Raw genomic sequence first — 21,288 nt, 5'->3', positions numbered from 1 at the left:
CAAAAGAGGCCCTCCAACACATATGGACCAAACTGTTTAACAAATGCCTGGAACTTGGAAGAATTCTGACACAATGGAGACACTCGACAATAAAAGTTCTCTACAAAGGTAGAGGAGACCCAATGGACCCAAACAAGTACAGAGGCATAGCCCTGAAAAATACTCAATTCAAGGTGTTTTCAAAGATAATAACACAAAAAATCCAAGCCTCTGTGGATAGTCATCTCCCAGAACGACAAATGGGTTTCAGATCTGGAAGATCAACACTTACGGCAGTCAGGCTTCTTCTAAACAACATCGATGATGCGCTACAAAAGAAACAAATGTTCTACACAGTGTTCATAGACTTTACCAAAGTCTTTGACCTATTGGAAAGAGAGCTCATAGTCCGAAAACTGGAAAACACAATGGGAGAAGATAGCGTATGGGCAAGAATAATCAAATCAATCCTCGAATTCAGCTTAATTACAATATCAGACAACCTCTCTTTTTCGAACCCCATTCTGCAATCGAACGGAGTCTTACAGGGTGACCCAATGAGCCCTTTGTTGTACATTCTTGCCACTGAAGAAGTACTCCGAATTGGAGAAAATGAAGAAGATGTGTATGTATATGCATACGCTGAAGACATAGCCGTAGGTTCAACAGATATACGGTAGCTGCAGAGAATCATTGAGAAAATACACAGATGGTGCAGTGAACACAAACTACACATAAACATAACAAAGACAGAAATGGTAATTTTCAGAAAAGGAGGCAAAACACCCAAGAATGCAGAAATCAGTATCAGAGGACAAAAAATAAAAATCTCATCAGACTTTAAATACCTAGGAGTGACATTGCAACCAATAGACAAATGCTTCACAAAACATACAACAGAACGTGCAGCCCAAGCAATAATAGCAATACAGGACATCAAAAACATCCGCCTACTCAGTCTAGAAACAGCCATGAAATTATTCAACACAAAAATCTTGCCAATCCTGGCCTATGGGATGGAGGTTATATGGGACCACCTGACAGAAAAAAATCTAGAAACACTAGAAAAGGTAAAATCGACATATCTAAAAAGAGCACTAGGTCTCTCAAAGACAACAAGATCTAGACTAGTGTACCTGCTAGCGAGAGAGACATTCCTAATTGAAGACATCAGACTTCGATATATGATGCCACACACCAGGGCTTCCAGAAAGCAACTGAAGATCATGGAGGACAAACGAGAAAAAATATGGCCGGAGTTTTATGGCACCGAAGCAATGATGAACCGCTCATGGACAGCACCAAACTTCGAACAGCGACATGTCGTAACTAGACTTTCTATTCACGGCTTTCATCATCTAATCTGCAAGAACAAAACTTATCACGACCCAATCACAACATGTGTATGTGAACTGTGTAACGAAGCCTGTGAACGATATCACATAGAACAGTGCAGTAAAAGAGTGAAATCGATAAATGAATATGCAAAAATGTAAAATGTAAAAGTAAAATGTTAAGCAAAGTAACTGTATATGGCTATTTGGCTGCAATTTTATTAAATAAAAATTAATGTATTCTTCTTGAAGTCTGAGGGTATTTTGCCTGTCTCATACATCTTGCTCACCAGATGGTAGAGTTTTGTCAGGGCTGACTATCCCAAGGCTATCAGTAGTTCTAATGAAATGTTGTCTACTCCCAGGGCCTTGTTTCGACTTAGGTCTTTCAGTGTTCAAATTTTTCACGCAGTATCATATCTCCCCATCTCATCTTCATCTAAGTCCTCTTCCATTTCAATAATATTGCCCTCAAGTACATTGCCCTTGTATAGGCCCTCTAAATACTCCTTCCACCATTCTGCCTTCCCTTCTCTGCTTGGAACTCTTTTTTCATCTGAGCTCTTGACATTCATACAGGTGGTTCTCTTTTCTCCAAAGGTCTGTAAAATTTTCCTGTAGGCTGTGTCTACCTAACCCCCTAGTGATATATGCCTCTACATGCTTACATTTGCCCTGTAGCCATACCTGCTTAGCCATTTTGCACTTCATGTCAATATCATTTTTGAGAAGTTTGTATTCCTTTTTGCCTGCTTCAGTCACTGCATTTTTTATATTTTCTCCTTTCATCAATTAAATTCAACATTTCTTCTGTTACCCAATGATTTCTACTAGCCTTTATCTTTTTACCTACTTGATCTTCTGCTGCCTTCACTATTTCATATCTCAAAGCAAATGTGAAGAAGAACAAACATCCAGCATTTGGAGTTCCTTCAAAACTAGTGCATCTCAGTTTCTAAACCAATTCCACATGATCCCATCAGTTGTCTAATACCAAAAGCATCTACAGGACATAAAGTTGATGAAGAAACAGAAGAAGAAAGTTCTCTCTCATCTTCCAGCAACATATCAGAACATGACTACCAATCTGGAGAAGGTACTCATTTAATGAATAATGGTGATCTTTGGTCTTAGGACTAACAAAAGGTTAAGTTGAACTGCTCGGTTCATGCTACAAATAATTTAATTTGCTTGCATCAGGTATAATAACTCCACATTTTCACCCCAAACACAAAGAACTTGTGAAATTCTATTCAATGAGTGGCACTATTTACTACTGCGAGGGTATTCAACATTTTCTCATGTCAACCTCAAGTTGGAACCCACCACTGAAGCATGGCGATTGTTCGACTCATCTAAAATAAGTTTCAAAGAAGTATTATTAGACAATGGAAACAAAAATATGCATCAGTACCAGTTGGATATTCTACCAATCCTGAAAGAACATACAAAAATATGCCACTACTTCTTGAAAAAATATGGTGTCACAAACTTATAAAACAAACTGTTTAATTTATTTTAATTCTTAGCCATGCACATTTGAGACTACCTGACTCTCATAATAACAGAAGTTAAAATTATAAGTTGTGAACTTGCCTTCAGTTGTTGATGAAGCTGGCATGGAAACAACAACAAATTTATCTTCATCTCCTGATTCTGAAGTAACTGATATGGTATGTGAAACAATACTCATATTATCGGATTCAGAATCACTCTCATATTCAGGATTTTTCTGATTCTCATTACTGTTCATGATATTAGAAGATACAGTTTCACACTTTGACAATGAAGCAGACTCAAATATTTCATCACATTTTGATCGAACTGTAAGGTCAACTGCATGATCATTCCTGGATTTATTATCAAAGTTTTCAAGAAAATTGTCTGTTGCAGGGCCTATAACAAAAAATGTTATGAGTTATTAACAAAAGCAATATCCAGTATTACAGATCATCAGAACAGTCAGCTTACCGCTATCACATCCACTGTAAATATTCTGAGGTTCATCATTTGGGTCAACAATAATAGCACAGCTTATCCAGTGGCCAAATCGAACACCCATATGGTAGAAGTGCCAGTAAGATTCAAAAGTTCCAGCAAATTCTGCAAGCAAAATTGGTTACGTTCAATTTTAATACAGTGTCCTGAATTTGATTCAAGTTACAGTGATAACTTGTGTGTAGTGAAAGGCCTTATCCATTTTTACTGCTACTTTCCTTGAGTATGATACATTTAGCAATTTCTTTCCTCTTAGTTGCGTTCACAACTTTACAAAAGCTAAAATAAGGCAACAGTATAGGTCAGCTATTAACACAGTAACAAGAGATCAAATTCACATCAACCAGATTTTGTAAAATCAGCACAGTGAAATACAGGCCACGATCACTTTAATTTGATCACTTTAATTTCTTTATTTTTATTTTGTATTTCATATGAATCTGAAATGCACAGATGTGGAATGACGGGTTATTAAAAGATGAAATTACACTGATGAAACTTCCTGGCAGATTAAAATTGTGTGCACGACCGAGACTTGAACTCGGGACCTTTGCCTTTCGCGAGCAAGTGCTCTACCATCTGAACTACCGAAGCACGACTCACGCCCGGTCTCACAGCTTTACTTCTGCCAGTATCTCGTCTCCTACCTTCCAAACTCGGCCGGGCACACAGTTTTAATCTGCCAGGAAGTTTCATATCAGCGCACACTCTGCTGCAGAGTAAAAATCTCATTCTGGAAACATCCCCCAGGCTGTGGCTAAGCCATGTCTCCGCAATATCCTTTCTTTCAGAAGTGCTAGTTCTGCAAGGTTCGCAGGAGAGCTTCTGTAAAGTTTGGAAGGTAGGAGACGAGATACTGGCAGAAGTAAAGCTGTGAGACCGGGCGTGAGTCGTGCTTCAGTAGCTCAGATGGTAGAGCACTTGCCCGCGAAAGGCAAAGGTCCCGAGTTCGAGTCTCGGTCGGGCACACAGTTTTAATCTACCAGGAAGTTTCATATCAGCGCACACTCCGCTGCAGAGTGAAAATCTCATTCTGGAAACCTCCCCCAGGCTGTGGCTAAGCCATGTCTCCGCAATATCCTTTCATTCAGGAGTGCTAGTTCTGCAAGGTTCGCAGGAGAGCTTCTGTAAAGTTTGGAAGGTAGGAGACGAGATACTGGCAGAAGTAAAGCTGTGAGACCAGGCGTGAGTAGTGCTTCGGTAGCTCAGATGGTAGAGCACTTGCCCGCGAAAGGCAAAGGTCCCGAGTTCAAGTCTCGGTCGGGCACACAGTTTTAATCTGCCAGGAAGTTTCATATCAGCGCACACTCCGCTGCAGAGTGAAAATCTCATTCTGGATTACACTGACGAGTTCAGAAAGACATACAACCAAAAATTCTGAATAGTCATGTATTACTAATATATTTAAAAAGGTATACTGTGTTTCCTCTATTGTAGGCCATAACTTAAATTATTACACTATTGCAATTTCCTGTCATTGTCAGAAGAAGAGTGGTCTCTATATCAATGTAACAAAGATACCAAACACAAGATTTATTGCCCAGATCGCAGTTGGTACATATCCTGATTACTAGTTTCAACGAAGTTAGATTGCCATCTTCATGAATAATAAAGCCCCTATGTGTGGCACATTGCCATCTGTCCAATGAAAACATGTTGGTAAACTCACAGAAAAGACACTCCCATAATAACTACATTAAATAAAAGCTATAACTGTACCAGCTAGGCACAGAGGTGCCAGAAACATCAGTTGGAGGTCATCCACTGACAGATACAGCACATCCACTAACTGCAGTGGATGTGCTCTGTCTGATGCACTTGAAACTTCTGTATCCTGCTACCAGTGTGTGTGAGTCTAAGTGCACCAAGTGCAGTGTCACCGCATGTGTGTGTACCAAAATCAACCACCAACTGTATAAGTGAGAGCCGGCCACTAAAGGCCACAGGTAGGAGCGTGCACACCGCACAGTCTCCACCACATCGTCTACTGGCGGACCGTATGTATACAAGAGTGGAGAAGCAATGACTGACTCTCCTTATGTTCTTCTAGTTTGTAAGCCTCACATCAGTTGTTCTGTGTGGAGTCACAAGAGACTTCAGAGGATTATGAATAAAGCCATATTTGTGTTACTTGGATCAGTTTCATGTATTACTTGGTTACTACATGACTGGCGACGAGTTTGAAAAGGTTTCTTTGTGTGCAATCTTCCAGTGAGGTTTCATGAGGTTGATTCATTATGGCTGCTGTGCTACCAGCCCTGACTGAACAGCTTACTTCAGCTGTGACCACTTTGTTGGTTTCCATTAACAGACTGGGTAATGTTGCACCGGTCCGTTGCACTTTTCCTCTATATGATGATTCAGCCAAGGACTGGGAAGCTTACGAAAAAAGACCTACACAGCATTTATTGGCTTTAAGTGTGACAGATTCGAATTTGTGCAAAGTCTTCTTCCTCCCTTGGATTCCACCTGAGGTGTATCAATTACTGTGTCAGCTTGCCCCTTTACAAGAACTGGCACCTCTTACTTTTGATCAAATGTGAAGTTTATTGTCCAACTACCATCGCAAACAAACACTTCACAACGGAATGAACTGAACTGTACCGATGCCATAAGAAACCTAACCAGTCATCAGTCATACAGGGTTTGGGCAGACAAATTTCATGGCCTTAGCCGTATGTGACAATTCGTTGCTGATGCCCGTTATGAAGACTCTAGGGTGTGTGACACAACTCTCTGTTTAGCTCCGGACAAGGAAGCTTGCCAGAACTCTTTACTCTATGAAGTTGGCAGGGCAGAAGTTTTGCAAACAGCACAATCTTTTGAAGAGATAGCTTGCACGAGGAAGCAGTAGGAGCAGCAGTAAACATCCAGGCCCAGTTTCGAGTTGACCAAGGTCGGCCCAAACAGCTGTAACAGCCACAGTGCTGGCATCAGCGTTCTCTGTTTCTGTCCTGTCCTTTCTGTTTTGTCCAGCACAAACGTTCAGCATGCCTTAAGTGCTGGGCTACTTGAAATGCTTAGCAGAAGAAAGGCCACATCGTCTCTGTGTGTCATTCTTTGAAGATTGCTCAGCATATGGACATGGACATAAATCACATGACTCCAATGCTTGTGACTTCTTCCAAGTTATTTACCGAGTTAAGTGCTTCTTGCTATGTGCTCTGGCTACAGGTTGACACAGGTGCTGCGGTGATGTTATTGAATTCTCAAACCTGTGTGAGTTTACGTTCGCCACCATTAACGCCGGTCATGCAAAAGCTGGTCAGTTATAACAACAAGTACACTGTGCTACTGGGACAATATACATCAACTGCCTCTTGTAGGCCAGTGGTTTCTTCCATTACATTTTTGTTATGTGCTGATTCTAGTGCTGAGAACTTTTTCAGGATGGACAAATTTTGGGCATTTGGATTTTCTATCACCGACGCAGTTCACCTTGTGTCCGATCAGGTACAACATTATCAACTGGACACATTGTGTGAGGAGTTTTTGGACTTGTTTTTGGAAGGTATAGGGTGTGCTACGAATTTTTCTTCTCATATTTTTTTTGAAATCCATGGCTCAACCTCACTTTTGTCGTGGACATCCTATTCCTGTAACCCTGAAAGTTCAAGTGAAAGCAGAATTAGACAGACTTCTGCCTCTAAGAGGTGATGCAACCTGTTATGGCTAGGGAATGGTCATCTCTGCTGTTTGTAGTTCAGAAGCTGTTGGGGAAAATTCGCTTTTGTGGTGACTTCAGCAATACTATCAACATGCAGTCAACTGAGGATGCGTACCCTCTCCCATGCCAGGAGGAACTGTTGGCGAAAATACTGGGTGGCCAATAATTTTTTAAAAGTAATTTGTCTAAAGCGTGCCTGCAGGTTCCTGTGGATGTAGGGTCCCTGAGAGTTCTGGTTTTGAATACTCCTTTTGGTCTCTTCAATATTTGTGCCTTCGTTTTAGTGTGACTAGTGCTACTGCTATTTTCCTATGATTTTTAGAGTAATGGACTATGCCTGCTTCAGGTTGCATCAATGATCTTGATGATACCGATGTCACGAGCTGCAGCGCTACCCATCACTTGAGAAATTTGTGCACTTTGTTTTCTGTCTTACAGTCTGCAGACTTACAGTGTAGCCTCACTAAATCTGTTTTTTCAACCTTATATTGTTTATCTGGGGTTCAAGATCTCGCAGTATGGGGTTCACCCTCTGCTAGACCACATCTCCACTGTTACGTCTATGCGTCGCATCTCGTCTACAAAGGAGCTTCAGGCCTTCCTAGGGAAGATAGCCAACTGCCATAAATTACTGCTGGGGGCAACTGCAATGCCTTGTTACGCAAGACTGTACCATTCTGCTGGAGCCTGGATTGCGAACGCGGTTTTCAGATGTTAAAAGCTTTTCAACTGTTGAAATACAGACTACTCTTGGCCCACTGTTTAACTATGTTCTCTCCGGACCAGCGCATGGTTTTGCCAACCCACCATTAAATCTCTCACTCTACAGCATTACTGTCAGGTGGAATAAGAGATTTCTTGTTTTTTTGTATGTTTCCAAGTTTGAGCTTATTACTGACCATAAACCCATGGATTCCTTGTTTAACCCTAACACTTCCTTGTGTTGTCAGGCAGAGCACACTGTCTACAACAAAGGGCACTGTTCTTGTCTCGTTACAATCACGAAATCCATTTTCAACCTATGTCTAAACATGCCAATGTAGACACCTCATCCCGCCTTCCTGCGTGTTCTGTTCCTGACTTTGATCATGAAGAATCGCTCTGGCGCATAACAGCTGCCATTGCTGCTGACCCAGTTCTTCGCCAGGTGATTCATTTTGTTTAACATGGCTGCCTGATAAATTGCCAGGTCAGGCTTCGGACCCACTGCACAACTATTCTTCCTTAAAGTATTGCCTATATTTTAGATGGTGTTTTGCTGTTGTCCACGGAAGACCTCCCTCCCAGAGTGGTCATTCCTGACACATTACGACACGAGGTTCTACACCTTCTCCATCATAGCCATTGGGGAGTTTTGTATACTAAACTGTTAGCTAGGAGACATGTTTTATGGCCACAGATTTATAGGGAAATTGTCTGTTTTGTCATGGCTTATGGGCAATGTGCTTCAGAACAGGGAGCTCCCTGGACATCTCCGTCTCCATAGCCTCCTCCACACCAGCTATGGGATTGCAATCACATAGACTTAGCGGGTCCCTTCCTGAATTCCTACTGGCTCTTGGTTGTGAATGCATTTTCCCAGTTTCCTTACATTCTCAGGTGAGCTTCGACATCGGCTGAGGTCACAATTCGTACACTTTTGAGGGTTTTTCCTATTTAAAGGTTGCTTTGTACCTTAAGTTTCTAACAATGAGCCCCAGTTTATCTCTCGTACCTTTCAACTGTTTTGTTCCCATCATAGCATTCATCATGTTATGGCTGTAACATGCGACCCTCAATCAAACAGCAAGGTGTAGCAACTAACATGAACATTCAAGCTCCAAATGAAAAATTTTGCTGTGGGTTCTTTGCAGGACAATGCCTTTCTCTGTTTTATGAGCACCTATCGCTTCACACCTATGGGGAAGCGGATTCCAACTGAGTTGCTTCATGGCCGACAGCCACATACACTCCTCCACTTTCTGTGACTAACACCACACCTGCAGAAGTCGGGCTCGTCCCACGACTTCGAGCTGGAATCGCTGGTGTGGGCACAAGGGTTTGGTCACCAGCTCTAGTGGATACTGGCCACTGTTGTCCACTACCAAGGGCACCATCTCTGCCATGTACACAAGGCTGACACGCTGACGGTGTGCCATTTTGATCAGTTGTGTCCCCACTTGCCACCAGAAGCTACCGCTTCATGGGTGCAGCCCCTGTCGCCACAGCCTGCCCCGCCCTGCCACCCACTGCCTCGAGCCTGTTATCACCTGCTGTGGACCACCGCCATCCCATTGGCTGCCTCCTACATGTATGTGGCCTGGGGTTCCAGCTTTCCAGCACCAGGCACCGGTCTGTCTCCGGCCTCGAGTCCACTGCTGCACCCTGCTGTTCCAATTGGGCCACCTCCACTGGATCCCTTGTCACCATCGCCTGAGACATTAACGCTGGTGGGTCCAACCCAGTCTTCGCCGCACTGAGACCTGCCTGCCAATGACAACGCAGAGACGAAGGCACCCTCTTACCCAGCACTGTCATCGTGTACCACGTGGGACCACCGCTCTTGGGTCAACCTGTGCCCCCGTGCATTCCAGCCCTATGCTCTAGTGCCTGCCCGGTACATAGTCCCGCCTCCACCATCAGCATCAGCTGCTGCCACTCCGGATCCGGTGGATGTGTCTCTCGTTGGGGTGCCAGCATCTTCTCCATAACCTGGGCACACCGAGGTATGCTGTATCCTGTTACTAGTGCATGTGAATGTGAGTGCACCGAGTTTAGTGTCGCCACATGTGTGTATTCAACTCAATCACCAACCGCATCAGAACAGGCCAGCCACTAGAACCCGCCAGCATGGAGCGTGCATACAGCATGATGTTCTGCCGTGCCATCTACCTTTGGCCTGCCACCTATATACGCGTGGAGCAGCGCTAATTGATTCTTGTTGTGTTATTCTAGTTTTTACCGCTCACATCAGTTGTTCTGTGTGGAGTCACGAGCTACTTCTTTCCATTATTATTCAGATGGTTATGAATAAAGTCATATTTGTATTACTTGCATCACAGTTATGGCTTTTACTTTAGTGTACTTAGTGTTGCACTGTAGTGTCTTTTCTGTGAGTTGACCTCCAATTTTGTCAATGGCCAAATGGCAATGTGTCACACATAGGGACTTTAAATTCACATACCCAATTATCTGAAGATGGCAATGTAAGTTTGCTGAAACTAGTAGTCAGGATATGTACCAACTGTGATCTGGGCAATAAAACTATTATTTTGGAAGCTTTTTAAAATTAAACTATACCTTAGAAATAAATACCAAAACTAGTGGCACTGTGCTAACACGACATTCCTGTATAAAACTGTCAATCAACATCTCATTATTCATGTCAACAAATTCATCAACTGAGAAAAACAATCTTGCAAGAAGATATTCCTTTAGTTGGCTCTTAAATTGCAGAGTTTTACCAGCAAGGTTTTTGGCCACTAGGAAAACACTGAAACCTTTTGCGGTTTAGCAATATACTTCCATACTCACAACTCCTTCTACTGTTATGTAGGATCTGTTTTGGCTTTATATTGGGATCGTGACAATGAATATATGTATTGTGAATAAGTGGCTACTATCGGTGAGGCACATAATGGACTAGAGACACTGAAATCATTACGAGTATCAGTGGTGGTGGTGGTGGTGGTGGTGGTGGTGGTGGTGGTGGTGATGATGATGATGATGATGATGATGAATAAGAAGAAGAAGAAGAAGAAGAAGAAGAAGAAGAAGATGATGATGATGATGATAGGTTGGTTTGGCTGTGTGAGAGCAAGAACTTTAGCTCTAATACTGAAATCTTTATCAGCTGAGTGCAGATAAAACTCACGGAACAGTAAAATTTCAACAAGAATTATAATAAAATGGAAAAGCCATGTGGCTAGGGCTTCCCGGCAGGTAGACCGTTCACCTGGTGCAAGTCTTTGGAGTTGACACCACTTCGGCAACTTACGTGTTGATGGGGATGAAATGATGATGATAAGCACAACACAACACCCAGTCCCTGAGCGGAGAAAATCTCCGACCCAGTCGAGAATCGAACCCGGGCCGTTAGGTATGACATTCCGTCGTGCTGGCCACTCAGTTACCAGGGGCGGACAACAAGAATTATAATGTCATAAACATACACACACACAAATCAGATTTAGTCACATTGCTCCACCCACTTTGGCCTGATACAGCAACAATGTTTCAATGTTCCAAAGCAGAAAACAGTCTCTGCTGCAAGTCTTTTATTAATAATGACACATTCACATGATCAGTGGATCTTCAGATTCTCTGTAATTAGTAATAATAATCTTTTTAAATGTTGTTGTTGTGGTCTTCAGTCCTGAGACTGGTTTGATGCAGCTCTCCATGCTGCTCTATCTTGTGCAAGCTTCATCATCTCCCAGTATCTACTGCAGCCTACATCCTTCTGAATCTGCTTAGTGTTTTCATCTCTTGGTCTCCCTCTTCGATTTTTACCCTCCACGCTGCCCTCCAATACTAAATTGGTCAATGTACTTCTATACTCACAACTCCTTCTACTGTTATGTAGGATCTGTTTTGGCTTTATATTGGGATCATGACAGTGAATCTATGTATTGCGAATAAGTGGCTATTATCGGTGAGACACATAATCAGGGTGTATACATGGACAAGGAAAAAAAATTCCCGGATTTTTCCCAGATCTCCCGGTTAAAAATACATTTTCTCCCGGGTGAAAATACAGTTTTTCCGTGTTAAGTAACAGTATACTTTCCATCTGAACTGTTATACTTATCAACCCTTTGAATGGATATAGTTTTATACAGCAGCGTAGAAATTCTCGGCACTTTAGAAAAAGAAACTCAGGGGAAAAAACGCGTCTCGGAAAGATCTTTGACGCGCACCAACATGTACGCTGCATATTTTCGTATTACGAAAGTATATATTCGAATTCCACCAACAGGAAAAGAGAATGGTTTAAGTTAATATACGTAGTGTTGCTACAAGAAAAGAAAAGCTTTCGCACACAGTATTTGTCGCTAAGATTAAAAGCTACAAGAGAAACTAAGTTTTCACATATAATGTTAATCTGTTTAGCGCATGTTACACTTTAACATACATCACACAAATACGCCTGTAAAATTTTTAATACCGACATAAATCTCTTATCTTCTGGGCTCGAAATTCTTCTAAATGGCTCGTCATCAAAGAGTTGATTTTTAAAAAAGAGCAAACGCTCTGTGATTCAAGAAATTCATCGTACATTCTCGCACATAGTTCATCTTGCGTAAAAGACAAATTTACTTTGATAATAACACTTTTCGAACAACAGTTAGCAATATTTTCCCACGACCTGTTAGAAATAGATTCATCTCAGCAGTTGCCAGACACCGCTAGATAGGAGGCGTCACCCCGTATGTTCGTACGTATAAAATTTTAAAAGATCTTACATTATGTCATAAAAGAAACAAGACATCAGAGGATACTCCAAGGCCGTCGGAATTTCGTGAACCATACTAAAACGCATAGTTCGCCTTAAAGTGCACATTCTTATCTCCAGATTTCCAACGATGTAGGCCTCGATCTGATATTAAGCTTTTCGGTATGGTTTTCGGGACGTAAATTTTCTTGGAGTGCCAGTACTGTATTATCTCAGGTTTGGTTCTTTATTATGGAATAATGCCATACGTGCTAGAAGATGAATAGTGCACTTTAAATGCACCGAACAGTTGAAACTAGCCAATAGTGTGGAATTAAACACTTCGTTTCAAATAAATTTACTGCCTCAGCAGGAAAGGTTAATAAAAAGCCAAATTTCTTTAGCAAACCGACAAAAATGACTTCATTGTTCTTCAAGGCGATTAATGCTTGACTGTCAGAAAGGTAGAAATAAAATAAAATCCGAAACTAGTAACATATTTTAGCCTTCCATAATTATGTGAATGTATTTTAATTCACTTGATAGCGCACAGCCACAGAAATCCGCCTTGTTTTCATTGGACGTGAGAGCAATAAACGAAGAGGAAACAGAAAAATCACTAAATGTAAACACAGGTCACGTGGAGACTAACCCCCCCACCCCCACCCCCAACTATAACTCAGACTGTTCTGCACATCAAAACGTTAAAAATTAAAAAAAAAAAGACTTTTCAAAAATAAGTTCATTTTTTAGCGCACATCTTTCTGAATAGTCTGATACATAAAACAATAATTATCGAGAAAATGTAAGACATGTTATTTGGTCTTACGTGTGCCAAAGTGCATTGCCACGCTCTTCACACAGCATTCTTCTATCGCACGTCACTGTATTTCGCTCTGTGGAATTGAAACGTGTATATTTTGTAATGGACGCCATAAAACTATTTAAGGGCAGTGGAAATTAAAATGTCCTGTAGTGCCTCTCCTGCTCCCAGTCGGCCGGTATGACATCCTGCCCCTCTTTTTCTTTTCTTTTCTTTTCATTTTTAAAAAAAAAAAAAAGAATCGCAATTAATACTGGATGGAATTATTTGTAACCGGCAGAACAAGAACTCTTCAGAAAATCTGGACTCTCTATTGCCTATTAGCTAATAACCTGCTTTTCTGTGTGACATAAAATTAAATATAGGATACCTAAAACCAGTAAAGACAAGAGACAGGCAAGAGAGTACACATTTCTTCAATCCTTAGGTCCTAGCGATTTTTCTCTCTAAACTTGCTACAGCTTTCCTTTCTGTGAAAGAACTATTACCTTATCAAAGTTCGTCAAAAGTTTTGCTACACGAAAAATCGAAATGTCGTCGTCTAATACTGAAAAAGCTGTTAATACAAATAGTACCCACTGGTGTGGTTTCTCGATCTGATTACGTCTATTTTGTCACTGTATGCTGGATAAAACAAAATAGGCCTTTCTAATATTACTGCAATTGTAACACACACCAAATAAGCTAGACTGTTTTGGCAATAATGATAATTTTTATAATACGACAATATAATTCACGAAGTACCAATACGAAATACTATTTGGTCTACTACAGTCAAAAAGCTTCATGTTAGGAAATAGTTTGTTATGCACTAGACCGAAAAGTAGTACAAATTTGGAATCATCATATTCTTCCATTATTTGTGTGATGTCCCCGTTTCTCCTCCTTCCTCATTCTAATAAACAATCGTATCACTAATTCTGTAACTATTCCTATCACTGTCAAAATTCATTCTCCGGTTAACTTTACTCACCCTGCCACAATCACCGGTTTAATTATCCAGCGATTATTCTCTGGTCAGGCGTGGTCGTACAACGCGTTTTCCGCGCAACTCCCAGAATGGAACTTAAGCAGCTGCTAGCTGGAGACTAATTATAACAACGCTAAACATTTGCAAACCGAATCAACCACATAAACAAGCAGCAGCTGGCATTCACCGGTTCGGTTTTATTCCGTTCAGCTCTATCGCCCCGTCCCGTTTTGTCTGCAGTAAAGTTCATCTCTAGATTCGACAAGGATTCCCATGGCAGAGACATCACGTACACTATGCACGTATTCCAAAATCAACTTGTAATTCATTCAGAAATCAACTTAGAAGGTGTTCAAAAATATCCAAAAACCAGCAGGGGTGCGTTTCAAAATTAGATGAATAATCGATAGACCGATGTGCACTGGATGCTAGGCGCTTTGTGAAACAAGGTTTTTTTTCCTCAAGAATATGAATTTGCCACGTGCCTCCGAAATTTCCGACCGGTTCAGATACCCCAGTTTGCCCCTCCCAGATCCGGGCCTGCAGCGCACGCGTGAATATAGCAGCTTGGACGTGCCAGTAATATTTTTCCGGGTACCCCATGGGGCTGGTTGCTGCTACTGCCGCTTACACAGCCAACAGCCACATTTCTGTAGCCAGCAGCGGGAGAAGAATCTAATGTAAACAGTTGTGACTTCACGCTCATCGGGGGCAATTGTTGTTATGAAGCATTGCATAGTCTTCCTAAAGCCTATGACACATTTTGCTGTGGCAGACGCTTGTACGTGCACTGTCTTCTTTTATATGGCGCTTTTCCTTTGCAATTTAAGTTTTATTTTCGTATTTTTCTCTCGTTCATGTTTTAATGCTGTAGTATTATTCTGCAGTAGCGGGATACAGTAATATCCTTTGTTAGAGTATCGGTTCTTACCCGTCAAAATTACAAAAATTTAACTGAAAACTAAAACAACGAAAAATTCCCGGAATTCTAAAAAATTCCCGGGTTTTTCCCGGTTTTCCCCGGATGAAAAAATTCCCGGGTTTTTCCCGGATCTCCCGGTTGTCCTGGGCCGTATACACCCTGATAATGGACTAGAGACACTGAATTCATTATTCCCTTAGAAATCATTATTACCTTACACAAAATATTCAACCATAGTCCGAACAATGTTTTATGTGCTGGGCTGGAGACTTCTGTTCCACATTACAGCAACCACTGGACAATTTCCAACTCTCCCAATAATCTTTTTACCGTATTTACTCGAATCTAAGCCGCACTCGAATCTAAGCCGCACCTGAAAAATGAGACTCGAAATAAAGGAAAAAAAAATTCCCGAATCTAAGCCGCACCTGAAATTTGAGACTCGAAATTCAAGGGGAGAGAAAAGTTTTAAGCCGCACCTCCAAATCGAAACAAAGTTGGTCCATTGTAATGTGAGACACAATTTAGGTCGAATGAATGACGATACAGCTACAGTAGTTGGGTTCGAGTCGTAAGCTTAGCAGTTAAGCTTTACCACGTAGCCATTGCTATGCATCAGGCGCTCCATCCGTATTTATACGGGTACCCTTCCTTTTTCATGTGCTTCATCTGGTTTGAGTCGATTGTTTATTTTGCTTTGATCTGATAAGTGCCGTTTTCTTTGTTATAGGTGTTTGCGTCACTCTAAGCTGAAAATGCATTACTGCATTGTGTCATGCATTGTTTGTCGCATTCTGATAGTGCGTGTTTACGGCCTGTCGCGGCTCGCGTCATGGCTTGCTTTTGTGCGCGCTACCGCCGCGTACAATTTAAAAAAAAAAAAAAAAAAAGGAGAAGAATCGTCTCATTAGTGAAACAATGGCAAGAGACTGCTACTTGTTGTTACTTACACTGCTGCTTTCTTTGATAATGATCAACAAGAATCAAATAATAGACTGCGTATGATAGAACATGTTCTGAACGAGAGTTAGGCGAAAATTTTTCTCCGTTTGAAAATCTTTGCGGCCGCTTCTTTATTACATCAAATTCTGCACAGAAATTAGTCATCTTTGATTTAAAAATCTAGTCACTTGCCGTGCTTCATTTCTGACTATATCACTATTAGGCATAAGAATAATACGAATATAAACATGACACGATACGTATATTCTTCCGCGTTTGCTGTTGTCTCACTCTAGTTTCGTAGTTTATTAGGCAGACAGGATTTAAATGAGATAGCAGCAAACACGAAGGAATACATGGCAAAATGTTTATATTCGTATTATTCTTATGGTGAAGAGAATACTGTATGTGATTCAAATTTCATCAGGTTCCTATTAGCAACCATCTCTTCTCACAGATAGGAAAAAATTCAGAACGTAGAGTTGGCCATATTGACAAACATCCCAAACAGTCTTGCCAGATTTTTGTAGTACACTGAAATTGAGCTACATTCGAAGATGAACAATACGGAATTTGTATTTACTTCGTTGGATTATGTATGAAAATGCAGTGGTCGAAACTCGCGGCGGAGAAAAAATGCTCGTCTTCCATTTTTTTTTTTAATTTATTTACTGACGCAGAGGTTTTGGCGCCAATATTTATCTTTGTGCCTACAAAGCATGCCTGCTTAGCGCTACATGTATTCGACGGCAGAAGTTAGTTGTGGCGGCACGTACCAACATTTTTCATAACTTCCACTTCCTTTGTACTCGATTCTAAGCCGCAGGCGGTTTTTTGGATTACGAAAAGCGGAAAAAAAGTGCGGCTTAGATTCGAGTAAATACGGTAAATAACAGTTCATTAATGAACCTCTCTAACACTGATCAGGGATAGCTAAGCTAAAGGTGAGAAGTGAAGTGATTCATTTGCCTTGAACTGTTGACACTGCATTAGTCATATTTAAATATTTTATAAATAATTCCATGCAATATGTGATTTCTCATCCTCGCTCTTTTTTACTGAATTTTACATGTTTTGATATTCTTGTAATCTTTGGTGTCTGGTCATGATGTCCATTTTTTTTTTCAGTTTTTTAAGTTCCTTTTATCCTTTGGACACAGAATCTTTGTTTCCAAGATAACATTAGGGTGGGCATGACGTCCGTTGGTTAAGTGAACTTATCTGTTAGTAACATCCTGTTCTCTCTTTTAATTTACAAATTTTAGCCTCATAGTTCCTTATCTGATATTTCAGACTTGAGGATCCCCTCCCATTCTCAAGTAACACAATATTTTCACCTGACGATAGGACTGTAAGCATTCAAAAACCAGGTGTGTACAAACAATAAACGATTGTGGATTAAGCAGCTGTTGTGCGGTTTCTTCATTTTACAAATGTACAGTAAGTAATCAAGCACATTACGTTCTTCCAGTGTTTTATGAGTGAATTAAAATGGCTTCTCTCTGTGAATTGTAGAAGTGATCTGACTTCCAAATAAAGTTACAAAAAACAAGGAGGCTATCTTTGCTTCACACTGTGAGGCAGTGGAACATGCTGTAATGGGCTCTATTGTAGCTACGATGTGTGTCACAAGGTACAGATAATGCAGAATCCAGCACACACATGGGAAAGGGGGAGTTCTGGTCTTTATCACACAAGGAACTGAGGTCCCAACTGACCCTTTCAGTGGCTCTATCGGAAAGCCGGACTCTTATAGAGGCGGTCCCTTACACAAAATATTCAACTGTAGTCCAAACAATGTTTTATGTGCTGGTCTGGAGACTTCTGTTCCACATTACAGCAACCACTGGACAATGTCCAACTCTCCCAATAATCTTCCTGATGAACTTCCATAGAAATATGCTTTTAGTGGAATTGCTTACGGTGTTAAGGAACTGTTGCCAAACTGTCTTCTCAGTCTCCCTAATAATATGGCAATATTTTGACCTAATTACCTGAAAGACTGCGAGGTTCTCTGCTTTATAATCCAAGTCAAATCTCTGAATATTACTGAATAATGGTTATTGAGAGCAAAATTATTACTGAATGTAGTAATAAACAGCTGGCATGCGTTTCTTGAAAATAAATGCATTCTTAAATGTTAAACTATTTTCAGTGAAAAAAATAATAAAAAGTTTTATCATCAGATATAGCAACATTTGAGACAGACTACAGTTTTCTGCTCATTACTTAATCTATTTTCACGTGGCTCGACTGCTGTACAGATAAAATTAGAATATTAACATTTATTTTTAATAACAAAGAATTGATGCCCATGATGCTTGAACCATGGATTCCTAGAGAATCACCGATTATTGGACTCGTAGAATGGGAATCAGCATGTTACTCATCCCTAATTAAAATCATTATGGATAAACTTTTTTTACTCTAATTTTTTGAATGGTATAGTACAAGTAAAAATACAATCTACAGGCTACCTACTTATTATAACCTACACTTCATTTCAAGGATTACTTTTAAACTTGAGTTTTGTTTTCTTTTTTATTATTTTTGAGGATTACTTTTAAACTTGAGTTTTGTTTCCATTTTTTTATTATTTGCTACCCTAAGAACTGACCTCATTAAAATGTACAGTTATGTTTACAGCAGAATTTATTTCCCTTAATAATTCTTCCCTGACTCTCAAGCAGCTTTTTCAACTTTGTTACCCAAGCAGTCATGCGAAGCACGTTTTCCAATATAAAACATAAGTTTAAAATTATTTCACAAGCGCCGCTTGTCAATTAATCTTTAAAATGCATAAATGCCTGGGTATTTACAAATTTTGGGCATTTTCCCAGGCATCTGCCCCAATTTATAAATTCTCAGGCATTTTACATCACTAGTGCCGACCTCTGTCAACGCAGCAGCCCATCTTTCCCTGCCACTCTCCTGCCCCAGGGCCCTCCCTGCCCCACAGCCTTCCGAGGTTGCATATGTTCGCATTCTAGTCCCTGCATACACACTGCCATACAGTGCTCATCTCTCCTCCTCCCATACATTGCTAGCCATTCCCCTTCCGCAGCCCCTCAGATTGCTTTTTCATTTCATGTGCCAGTTGCATTCTGGTCCGAGCTGCCAGAGAGGGCGGACAAGTGTGCGTGTGGTGCGCTTTCTTGTATAAATGAATACGTGTATGTGTAACTTTTTCTGACAAAGACAGTGGCCAAAAGGTTAGGAGTAAGTGTCTTAATTTATCTGAAAACTAAAACAATGAAGAATTCCTGGAATTCTAAAAAGTTCCTGGGTTTCTAAAAAATGGTTCAAATGGCTCTGAGCACTATGGGACTCAACTACTGTGGTCATAAGTCCCCTAGAACTTAGAACTACTTAAACCTAACTACCGTATTTACTCGAATCTAAGCCGCACTTTTTTTCCGGTTTTTGTAATCCAAAAAACCGCCTGCGGCTTAGAATCGAGTGCAAAGCAAGCGGAAGTTCTGAAAAATGTTGGTAGGTGCCGCCACAACTAACTTCTGCCGTCGAATATATGTAGCGCTACAAGGGGATGCTTTGTAGGCACAGAGATAAATACTGGCGCCAAAATCTCTGCGTCAGTAAATAAATTTAAAAAAAAAAGGTGGAAGACGAGCTTTTTTCTCCGCCCCGAGTTTCGACCACTGCATTTTCGTACATTATCCAACGAAGTAAATACAAATTCCGTATTGTTCATCTTCGAATGTAGCAGAATTTCAATGTACTACGAAAATCCGGCTGGCCAGACTGTTTGGGATGTTTGTCAATATGGCTAACTCTACGTGTTGAATTTTTTACTACCTGTGAGAAGAGGTGGTTGCTAATAGGAACCTGACGAAATGTGAATCACATGCAGTATTCTCTTCTCCATAAGAATAATATGAATGTAAACATTATGCCACATATTCTTTCGTGTTTGCTGCTATTTCATTTAAATCCTATCTGCCTAATAAACTACGAAACTAGAGTGAGACAACAGCAAACGCGGAAGAATATACGTATCGTGTCATGTTTACATTCGTATTTTTCTTATGCCTAATAGTGATACAGTCAGAAATTAAGCACGGCAACTGATTAGATTTTTAAATCTAAGATGACTAATTCCTGTGCAGAATTTGACGTACTAGAGAAGCGGCCGCAAAGATTTTCAAACGGAGAAAAATTTTCGCCAAACTATCGTTCAGAACATGTTCTATCATACGCAGTCAATTATTTGGTTCTTGTTGATCATTATCGAAGAAAGCAGTGTAAGTAACAACAAATAGCAGTCTCTTGCCATTGTTTCGCTAGTGAGACGATTCCTCTCTTTTCTTTTTTCTTAATTGTAAGCGGCGGTAGCGCGCACAAAAGCAAGCCATGCCGCGCGCGGCGACAGGCCGTAAACACGCACTATCAGAATGAGACAAACAATGCATTACACAGTACAGTAATGCATTTTCAGCTCAGAGTGACGTTAACACCTATAACAAAGAAAACGGCACTTATCAGATCAAAGCAAAATAAGCAATCGATTCAAACCAGACGAAGCACGTGAAAAGGAAGGGTACCCGTATAAATACGGACGGAGCGCCTGACGTATAGCAATGGCTACCTGGTAAAACTTAACTGTTAAGCTTACGACTCGAACCAAACTCCTGTAGCTGTATCGTCATTCATTCAACCTAAATTGTGTCTCGTATTACAATGGACCAACTTTGTTTTGATTTGGAGGTGCGGCCTAAAACTTTTCTCTCCCCTTGAATTTCGAGTCTCAAATTTCAGGTGCGGCTTAGATTCGGGAAAATTTTTTTCCTCGATTTCGAGTCTCATTTTTCGGGTGCGGCTTAGATTCGAGTGCGTCTTAGATTCGAGTAAATACGGTAACCTAAGGACATCACACACATCCATGCCCGAGGCAGGATTCGAACCTGCGACCGTAGCGGTCGTGCGGTTCCAGACTGTAGCACCCTTAACCGCTCGGCCACTCCGGCCGGCTACTGGGTTTCTCTCGGAGGAAAAAATTCCCATGGTTCTCCTGATTACTTTTTATCAATTAAACATTTATTGTAGAACCAGACCCCACATTTATCCGTTTGATAATCCATATGTCAATTTCTCACTCTTTGTTCGGCTATGAAAATTCAGACACAAAACCATTGTTTGATTTATAGGGAGTCTTGTTTCTGCTCTAGTCAAACATCTGACCAATAACCATTCAACACTTAGCTCGCTCTCCATTGGAGTCT

The 21,288-nt window shown here is 40.8% G+C and overlaps 1 protein-coding gene across 3 annotated transcripts in view; it reads right to left on the bottom strand.

The window, feature by feature from the left end:
* The window catches only part of LOC126187330 (uncharacterized), a 155,017-nt gene that overhangs the window by 51,685 nt on the left and 82,044 nt on the right, over positions 1-21,288 (bottom strand). For all 3 annotated transcript variants that reach the window (XM_049928349.1, XM_049928350.1, XM_049928351.1), the window contains exons 9-10: positions 3,285-3,416; positions 2,910-3,209 (exon numbers count right to left, since the gene is read on the bottom strand). In XM_049928349.1, coding sequence (XP_049784306.1) covers positions 2,910-3,209; positions 3,285-3,416 — 432 coding nt within the window. The remainder of the gene's footprint in view (positions 1-2,909; positions 3,210-3,284; positions 3,417-21,288) is intronic.

The sequence above is a fragment of the Schistocerca cancellata genome, chromosome 5 (assembly GCF_023864275.1).
Source record: "Schistocerca cancellata isolate TAMUIC-IGC-003103 chromosome 5, iqSchCanc2.1, whole genome shotgun sequence".
In the NCBI taxonomy this organism is placed as follows: Eukaryota; Metazoa; Arthropoda; class Insecta; order Orthoptera; family Acrididae; genus Schistocerca; species Schistocerca cancellata.
Note: the sequence above shows the minus strand (reverse complement) of the source record. Positions and strands in the feature narration are given on the sequence as shown.